Source organism: Eutrigla gurnardus (assembly GCF_963514095.1).
Source record: "Eutrigla gurnardus genome assembly, chromosome: 5".
Lineage (NCBI taxonomy): Eukaryota > Metazoa > Chordata > Actinopteri > Perciformes > Triglidae > Eutrigla > Eutrigla gurnardus.
The window spans coordinates 22,811,890-22,821,962 of record NC_139919.1 but is presented as its reverse complement, the minus strand read 5'-3'; the positions used below and the strand labels follow the sequence as shown (position 1 = coordinate 22,821,962).

The 10,073-nt window shown below is 41.3% G+C and overlaps 1 protein-coding gene across 2 annotated transcripts in view; it reads right to left on the bottom strand.

Moving 5' to 3' along the window:
• Nucleotides 1–10,073, bottom strand: part of apbb2a (amyloid beta (A4) precursor protein-binding, family B, member 2a) — a 33,876-nt gene that overhangs the window by 3,466 nt on the left and 20,337 nt on the right. For both annotated transcript variants that reach the window (XM_084009269.1, XM_084009270.1), the window contains exons 9-13: nt 6,207–6,321; nt 3,281–3,356; nt 1,410–1,490; nt 1,216–1,331; nt 933–1,115 (exon numbers count right to left, since the gene is read on the bottom strand). In XM_084009269.1, coding sequence (XP_083865395.1) covers nt 933–1,115; nt 1,216–1,331; nt 1,410–1,490; nt 3,281–3,356; nt 6,207–6,321 — 571 coding nt within the window. The remainder of the gene's footprint in view (nt 1–932; nt 1,116–1,215; nt 1,332–1,409; nt 1,491–3,280; nt 3,357–6,206; nt 6,322–10,073) is intronic.

The window sequence follows — 10,073 nt, the reverse complement described above, 5'->3', positions numbered from 1 at the left end:
CTTTTTTGAGAAAGTGAATGAAATTTTCTCTTTTTTTGGGAACGTTTCTCTTTTTGGGGGGGAAAGTTTCACTTTTTTGGGGGAAAGATTCTCATGAAAGTTTCTCTTTTTTGGGAACATTTCTCACGGAAGTTTCTCTTTTTTGTGGGAACATCATAAAAGTTTCTCTTTTTCTGGGAATTTTTCACTTTTTTGGGGGGAATGTTTCTCATAAAAGTTTACATTTTTGGGGGAAAGTTTCTCACGAAAGTTTGTCTTTTTGGGGAAAGTTTCTCTTTTTTTGGGAACTTTCTGATAAAATGTTCTCTTTTTGGGAAAATTTCCCTTTTTTGGGAATGTTTCTCTTTTTGGGGAAAGTTTCTCATGAAGTTTCTCTTTTGGGGGTAAAGTGTCTCCTGAAAGTTTCTCTTTTTTTGGGAACATTTCTCATGAAAGTTTCACTTTTTTGGGGGGAAAGTTTCACTTTCATGAAAACAATCATGAAAACTCATAGTATAATATGTTATAAAAATCATAAAATTCATAGTATGTCATAAAAGTAATAAAAAGTAAAAATATATTGTTTCATTGAAAACTCATAGTTTAGTGTGTCATAAAATTTAAAGTATAATATTAAACGTCTTAAAGCGTTATAGTACAGTATCTCATAAAATATCAGATAATATATATACAAATTCTGATAATAATCTTATAATATTTTGTTAATATGTCCTAATATGTCATAAATGCTATTTCTAAAAATATCATAAAGAGTATCATTATAAGAGACATATAAGAGTATCACAGTTTGCCATAAAAATGTCATAGCATAGCAAAATACCAAACTATTCCTTTAAGTGCAACACACTTTTAATATTCATTTTTGAATAGTAACAATACAACATATAACATGACTGCATCATATTTTCATAATAAAAGAAAGATGACTTTACCACGCATGCTGCCTGCACAGCCTCAGACACACAGCCTGCATTGGGGTCACACCAGAACACATGACACTGGAAATGCTGGCTCCCAGTGTCCATAACGAAGGCAAAGGAGTGCACATCTCGTCCCACGCCCATGAAGGACAAGAAACGGACTCGACACTCCACCAACGCCTCCTCTTCCTCTTCCTGCATACACAGCCAACAGGAGAATTCAATTTGTGTTAAACTCTCATTCACATCTTTTATACATCTGTTACTCCTCAGGACAGCAACAAAGGTCCCTTGCCTTTTCTTTGATGACAGCCAGAGTGGTGTCAGCAATACTCAGTATGACAGGAGTCCAGTCCTCTTTGCCTGTGGAGGACAGAAGGGTTTCTATGGCCCCATTTATGACGTCCATACCTGAAGACAAAATAGTTTGAACAGTGAGAGAGCGCAGGGTGTGTTATGACATGTGTTTCGATGTTAATTTGGGTTTACCTATAGGGCGAGACACCGATGTCATACCCAGATACAGCACATGAAACTTCTGCACCAACTCAGTCTTTGGCATGGGAAACTCTGCAGAGGGAGAGAAAACATGCACACACACACACACACACACACACACACACACACACACACACACACGCACACACACACATTCCCCACAGGGAATTGTATCACACGACAACATCTAACGCAAAGTTCCAAAAGTAAAGTCCACACATGATAATTGGCTTAAACTTGGGAAATAAACAAACTCTTGTGAATATTTTAATATTTTACGGTGCTGTTGACATGATTAGGGCATGAAAAATATATTCACATAGGCATGCAGGATTTCTGCATGAAAACCCAGCTGTGCCTGTTCACACTTAATTTGGACCATTTTTCGACTTTACAACCTTTCCGTGTCTTTTGTTATACTAACAAGTGTGAGATGAAAGCAGAGAAAAATCTGAATAACTTGAAAGATCACCTGAAAATTGTATACATGATGACTGAAAAGAGTAACTTAACGGCAGGCCGAGAATCAGAGTTTGATGCATCAGATGGTTATTTTTTACAGTGATGCCACAGTGTCCCGGGATACACCTACACTTGACCATGGGAGGTCACTTAAGTTGACCTTCAAATAGAGATAAGCCGCCCACATATGACAGTTTCCTCATTTGGCGTTTCAACCCATTTTGCACAATCCACATCTTAATCACTGAGTTTCAGAGATTAACAATTAATTATAAATTCATCTTCATGGGATTGGATGGACTGAATAAGGGAAATCAATCAGAGATAATGGCTTTTGGCTGGACTCGCCTCATCAGCGTACTCCATGAAAAACGTCCCTAATATATTATACATTCAGTATGAATTGCTTAAGTTTTGGGAAAAAATAGCTGAATGAATGAGGTTTTCATATATGAATTCCACATTTAAAGAAAAGCTCAGACAGAACAAATCGAATGAGGACAGCACGACCATTATCCCGGTCTTGGCGCTCATCCCAAATCATTCGGCACTAATCTCCTAAAATGTGTCCTAACACAGGATTGCGCACTCCCAGCTACCCTGAAGAGATCCAATCCACTCGAGAACAAGAACGGTTTTCCTGTGAATGGCCCTCTAGAGCTCACGGGCTGATCCATCCACTGCCGGGAATATGCCTCTCACTGGGCACCAACTGTATTTTCAGTTAAAAGTTCAAGCAAGCAATAGATTCAAAAGATGCGAGGGATGTTTCACCAATGAGTTCTTTGATCCTGTGGTTGGGATGGGTGCCGTGGAGCACCAAGCCTTGTCTGAAAGAAACACTAATTGGGTTTTAATGAGGTCGACTTCCTCTGTAAGCAAAGAGCCGATATAGTTCTTTTATATTCTGATGCCGGAGCTACTTTCCCCAACGCTCAGCAGATACACACACAGCTAAAGTTACAGCAGAGGGTGAATTGTTCTGGGGGTTTTCTCTTTCTTCCTTTTATTACGTGGGACTGAGAGGAACAAGCGGTCAGACTAAACGAAAATGGGAAACGCTGAATAGAATTACGGAGGATAACGCTCAGTGATTGTGGAGGGGAAAGTCGGCACTATCTGTGTGTAACTGAACCAAAAACTGCTACCTTTTCTGTTTAGAAATGTTCACAGTCGTTCCTGAGGTGATAAGGTCACGTTAAAAAACCCCCCACAAATATATGGCTTCAGATGTGGAGGAATGCTGTAATGTGAGACAAGAAACCATAGCAGGGAAGATAACACGAGGCTGACAAATCCAATTCTCTCATGAGGAAACAAGAGGAACAAGACTCATAGAAAAAGATGTGTGTGTGTGTGTGTGTGTGTGTGTGTGTGTGTGTGTGTGTGTGTGTGTGTACCTTGTAGGGGTACATCGGAGCCGGTCTGGGAGGAGCTGCCAGCTGCAGCCTTGGCACTTTTCCTTTCAGCCATAATCTAGAGAGGAAAGGAGGCAAGACGAAGAAGACGAGAGGGGTGAGAAGGAGAAACAATGGCAGAGGAAAGAGATCACAATGGGAATGGGGAGAAGAGAACGTTGAATAAGCTCCGATTGTCTCACAAATAAGCATCAAAAAGTTATTTTCTGCGAAGAAATAACACAATTTAGAGGAATTTCACGTCCCAAACACATTTGTTTCTGCTGAAGAATGTAAATCCTCATCATGCTTTGGCTTCCAAGGTAATCCTTGTCAGTAGATCAGTTCATTCTCGGTTTTAGTCGTTTCATGGAATTTGAAAACGTGACAAATATGAAATATTACCCTTATCCTTCAAACAATGTCTAAATTCAAAAAAATCTTTCTTATTCTCTCTCTTTTTTTGTGCCTCTGCTCTTCTGCTGCAGTGCACACACTCTTTAAAACGTGTTGAATAGTCTGCATGGCCCCTGCACTGGTCTGCTGCACTCCTGCTACAGATACTTGATTAATTGTAGGTGTCATTAATCAAGTCTATGGTGAGTCTGCAACTCTGCTCACGGGGGAACATGCGAGAAGACACGTATGCGTATATACACACACACTCTCTGACTCACACACACACACACACACACACACACACACACACACACACACACACACACACACACACACTCTCTGACTCACACACACACACACACACACACGGAGCTGTGCAGCTGCAGGACTCAGGTCACCAAGTTTCTCCGCTGCAGTAAAGAGAAAACTACCATTGTGTTTAAAATAGCTTGTGTGAAGAGTCATGGTCACACACAGAGAAATACAGACACACAGGAGATAAGAAGACGTTAACAGGAAAACATGTCCCTCTTTAAATGGGTCAACATGCCTCTAAGGGAACAGATCTGTAGTTCCAGGTAGATCCAGTCTTTCCAAGGTCACTGCTGGTCTGAGGACAAACTGGTTTCTCTCTACAGAACGCTGCGTACCACAGCACAGTGATGCACAACGCAAATCTAAGGAATTCTCCCAACAAGAAATCATTTAACTGATGTATTAATTATTGGTTAAAATCACGAAATATTGTATTGCTTCTAAATCTCAACTTTAATCTTTTATTTAAAAAAAGACAATAGTTTATGGCATACTAGGCTTATAATCAATTCTATTTATGGGCATATGATTTCAATATCATCAAAATATATATAGCTCTGACTCATGCAATGTGGATTTCATCCAAGAACATTTTGAAGGAATGGTTTATAAATGTGGATCTAACGTTAATGCTGCTTTTGTGTTTCTGTCTGAAGGAAGGAGCAAGTTCTCAGGTGAATGTCGACGGTCAACCTTCTAAATCTTCCTCTAGATGTTCGCTAAAGGAATATCAAAACGTTACCCGGCAGTTTCAGCTCCTCCTCCCACAGTAAACCCAGGCAATGAACAGTATTTTACCTTCTAAATGATTCACTGCTCCGCAGTGGAGAGCACAGATAGCTGCAGTAATGCTAGTGAGCAGGACAACCGGATTTACTGAAGAGAGTCCGTCTGTTGCTTTTCTGCAGAGCAGTGCGACTGAAACTATGTGTATGAGACTTCAATTTCAATAAGGACAACTAAACTAAAATCTGACTAAAAACTAGTATACAATTTTCTAAATCAGGTGCTGAAATCAACACTGGACTGTTGTATGACCACAGACTTTGATTCATTCAAGTTATACGATACCAAAGAGAGAATTTAGATTTTGGAAATCAGAATTGAATGATGTCACACTTAGACCTGCAAGATCGAGTTCTGCAGACACAAACCTTCTGGAAACCTCAGAGCTAGAAGAAGAGCCATGAGTGTGACGTACTCTCCAGCAAGTCTACAACTAAGTTTAAAACAGCTTGTATTGAATTTAAACATGCTTGAGATTATGGCGATCAAAATCCACAAAAAGAGTGAAGATTACATCATTCAAAGAGAAGCAGACATGCAGGGAGCTTTCAGGGCTTTTGACTCAGAGAGATTTCAAGTTCCAAGACACGGTCAGGAGGCTCAAAAGATCTGATCCACAAGAAAATGACTATAATGTATAACATTTAAACTATAGGCCGTCTTTTCATGCACCCCAACACTTTGTACATTTCTTCACCTTGAAGATCGCTTTGCCTGTCTTGGTGATACTACGGTGCCTGGTGCAGTACGTGTGGGAGGAGAGGAGCACACAGGTAGGAGGTTCATTCAGATGAAGCAAGTGAGTTGCTGATATTTTGGTGGAAATAGTGCAGGGAACAGATATCTCAGAACCACATCTGTTTCTGGAACAAAGCTGGTGCCAATCTCAAAATATTGTTTCCTGCATAATCCACTTGCATGAGCCTACGTTTGGTGGATAAAGGCTACAACGCTGTTGTATTTTACGAGGTATTTGGCAGACACACACACACACACACACACACACACACACACACACACACACACACACACACACACACACACACACACACACACACACACACACACACACACACACACACACACGTGCACTGAAAGCTCTTTCCTCCCTCTAACCTGAATCTTATCTGGTTGCTGTAAAAAAAACCTCCCTGTATCTCTCTCCTCAGCTCTTACTTCACTATTAAAAGATAACAGAAATCTCATCAGCGTACTGGAAATGTGTTTTTGCTCTCCTGGCAATTAGTTGTATACAACATGCATGTAGGAGAACAGCATCTAAGTTCAAACCTTAAAAAGTACCTCTGGGAAGGAAAAAAAAGAGAAGCTTCTCTCTCCCCAACAGTCACCGTGATTAAAGCTCGGTAGCTTGTTTCAGAGCAGCAGGTAAGCTCGTTCATGCGTAGGCTGCAACAGTAATGACAAGCACCTTGGAGCAGATTTCGTGGAGACTTGTCGCGATGGCGGCGGCGGGAGTATCACATCGGAACACGTGGCACTTCAGCACTCGCGTGTTCTTGTCTCTCGCCACGTAGGCAAAGTCCCTGAAACACGGACAGAAGACAAAAGGATTTACACTTTGAAATACAGTTAAGAAACAGCATTGATGGACTAACCTCACCATCACATTCTCCCTTTATACATTTGCCTTAATGACATTTGTTCCATCTCATAACACTTCTTCATTCCATGCATTGTATGTGGGAGCGTCAGGTTTTATCCACTTAATGTTAATACCGACTGCTTCTACCAGGCAAATAGAGAAAAGTTTTCCTCTCAAAGCTCTTGGACATTGTTTCATATTAGGATTAAACACATCATCCCAGGAGCCACCTACCCTCGGGCCAATATGTGGATATGATTGCCAATTTATATCATACATTCCCAGTTTGTTGGGTTCAGTGTCAGCATTATCAGCAGCAGCTTGAAATATCTAATATCTTAATACAATACAGTCCAATTTAAATCCCTCAAATCCCCCTTTACACATTTTATTCTTAGTATCCTCGTCAAGAACTGCTCTATCGGAGTTTTCAGGGAATCTTTTCCATCCCCGCTCAACACGTTTGTGTATTCAGCTGTTAAACAATGGAATAAAGAGCCAGCAAAATGATTTATCATTATTACCCCATTTTGCATCATGATGTGCTGTATTTTCCTTTGTGTTGTCGGAGCTCTGCTCTAATGAGTGCCCTCGTTTATTGTGAAAACGTTGCTTCATTATTCGTGCCATTTACAGGCTGCCATAAGCTTTGCTGGTGTTGCTGTGATTTCCTTTATCAGTCAAGGTTTATTTGAGGAATATTTTTACTTTAAGCCCCTTTAACACATGGAAGGTTGTCAGTAAACAACAGGATATTCTGTCCGTAGACATTCCTGGACTGAAAATGGTATTTGCCATTTTTGGGGGGTGGGCTCCACTGACACACACACAACACAGGTATACAGGAAGGCAGATGTGTGTCCCGGTGCCTGAGGAAACTATGTGCCGACGCTTCACAGCGATGCCACACGGAATAAAAATTAGGAGTGAGGGTGAGGCTCGGAGAGGAGGCTCCGCTGGGAAAGAAACTTTCTGCACAAAGTGGGTGAGAGATGAAACACAGCTACATGTGGGAGATAAACACACACACACACACAAGATGAAAGACGGACAGATTTCTTCCTCATTAAGAGGTGAGACGAGCTGCAGAACACAAAGGTAGGTCTAGCCAGGACTGGAAGGATTGAGTAAACAAATAAAGCAGATTGAGAGAGGGGAGTGGGGACATGCAGAGGAGCCAACTGGATGGCAGAGTGACCAGATGCAGCCAAATGGTTTCATGCACAGACACACACACACACACACACACGATGCACACTCCCAAATAACAACAGACACAAACAGAAATATGGCATTTATCACAGCGGGCTCTTTGTGTTTATGAGTCCATTATCCGGACTGTCTCTTCAGCTTAATTGTGTTCTCACACACGTTAGGTCGATAATGATCTGTGCCTGTGGCCAGACAGGAAAGTGCAATGCGACGTGTGTGCGTGTGTGTGTGTGTCCACTTCGTTCAGGGACAATTGAGCAGCATGTCACCAAAGCAGCATGAGTGGCCTTGCCTCGCATACGGCAAATGGTTCTTTTATGACTTCTGGACCCTCTCTGAGGGATCAAAATGCTATAAAACATCATGCAACTCTTAATATGAAACAGCCAGCGGCTCCTTGATGATTTAACACCAGCGATTTGGACCTTCAGAAGTTGCTGTTGCACTATAAAGATCAACAGTGTATGATGAAACAAAGCTACTGATTTGATATCTGGGGAGAGGGATGCGATTACACAAGGGGTTGTCTTGGCATAATGATTACTGAAAACAATAAAGAGGCACACTCAAACACACCACAAAGAGCAGATACCTTTCTCTGGGTCCCGGTAAGCAGAAGGGAGGTGGGGAAAATGAAGGGTGATGAAGGAAATAGTAAGGGAAGTATAAATGAGTTGTAAAAAGAGAAAAGGACAGGGGAATTAAGAGACAGGAAACATGTTGTTATGTCAAAAGGTGAAAAGGGAGCGGAAGGTGGAATGGAAAAAGTAGAGGGGAGAAAAAAAACAAGAGAGACGTTAATACACACGACATATGAGTCTGAAACAGTCACAATGTTCTCAATCACCGTTTCCTCTGTGTGTGTGTGTGTGTGTGTGTGTGTGTGTGTGTGTGTGTTGTGTGTGTGTGTGTGTGTGTGCGTGCGTGTGTTATGTTGGCTCATCTAACAGGAAAGGTGTGCTGTGTCATAATGTAGTGGAACACTATAAGCCACTGAAATGAAAAGTACACAGACCTGAGCTCCAGTGCACACACACACACACACACACACACACACACACACACACACACACACACACACACACACACACACACACACACACACCTTGTCACAGCAGCTTTTCCTCCCCCCTACTCGCCCGTTCCCCGCTACCTTCTCCTTCTCTCAATCTCCCTTTCAACCTCCACTTTGCATTCGCTCTTTAATCTCCCTCTCCCCCGCTCTCTCACTCCCATACTCACTCTCTTTTTCGTTCCACCAACAGGAGAAGCCCCCCCAAAAAAGAACAAAGGTGCAACACACAGTGATTCATAGCAACAGAGTAACACACAGCCGCTCTCTTCCACGTTATAGTCTGTGACGCGGTGAACTCAGGAACACTAGAAAGGAGGTGCAGGCTGGATAAAGAACAGAGGGCTGATTCAAACACTGTCTGCCTTTGATTCTTTGATAATCCACTTAGTAAGAAGCAATCCATGCATATGTGTGTGTGTGTGTGTGTGTGTGTGTGTGTGTGTGTGTGTCTACTCATATTACAATGCAACTCTTTCTCTCTCTGTTTGAATTTCATTCATGATTTTCTTTGTTCCAATTCCATTTACTTGCCATTCCTTCTGCTTCGTTCCTCATTCAGACTTCTTCACTGTCTGTCACTTTGGTGGAATTAGATTTCAGTGTCAGAATTCTGTATTGTCAAAAAGCTGCACTCCACATTTGTATTTTGCACATTTTCCCAGATTTCTGCACCTAGGACAGACTCTTACCTCCCAAAAAGCCTACAGCATCGTCATGATCACACTGATCATGTTTGACTTTGACAGCACAGGATTCAACAGCTGGGAATCTATCCTTTTGTCTCTGTTTTGGCCTTTTTAACACAAGTTAATGTAAGTAAATTAACATATCAATAACGAGGAATATTGAGATTAAGGGATACGAGGATTTGAGGTTGATCAGGCAATAAACTGACTCATCTTTCAGGTGACTCTGACGTTGACTATAGACCTCTCATTTAAAATGTTAATGGTGCTAATCACACTAAACAGGTGTTGCCATTTAGTCATACTTATGTTTACGTCGTCAGATGACTTCACAGCCATGAAACGGTGATTTGATGAGTAATTCAGGGCAGCAACGCAGGTAAAAGTGTTCGTCTGCTTCAATGGTAGCGTTTATGAGCTGTGATGAAACCACGAGTTGATCATCATTCAGATGTCGGGCAAAGAAACAAAACGTTGATGGAAATGCAAGAGTGGAGAATCTGCCGAACCCCACACACCTGAGAGATTCTTGACCAACACAAGAGCATTTACAAAAATGTATTTTGTTATATTATATAGATTACATGTTACGTTTTTGACAAAAATCTCACAAACCCTACATCTTTAATGTGTATGTTAATGTTCTTTTTAACTGTTTTTAACTGTTATTTGTTTCATACTGTGTACATAGTCTATTATGTATTTTGTATTTTGCATCTG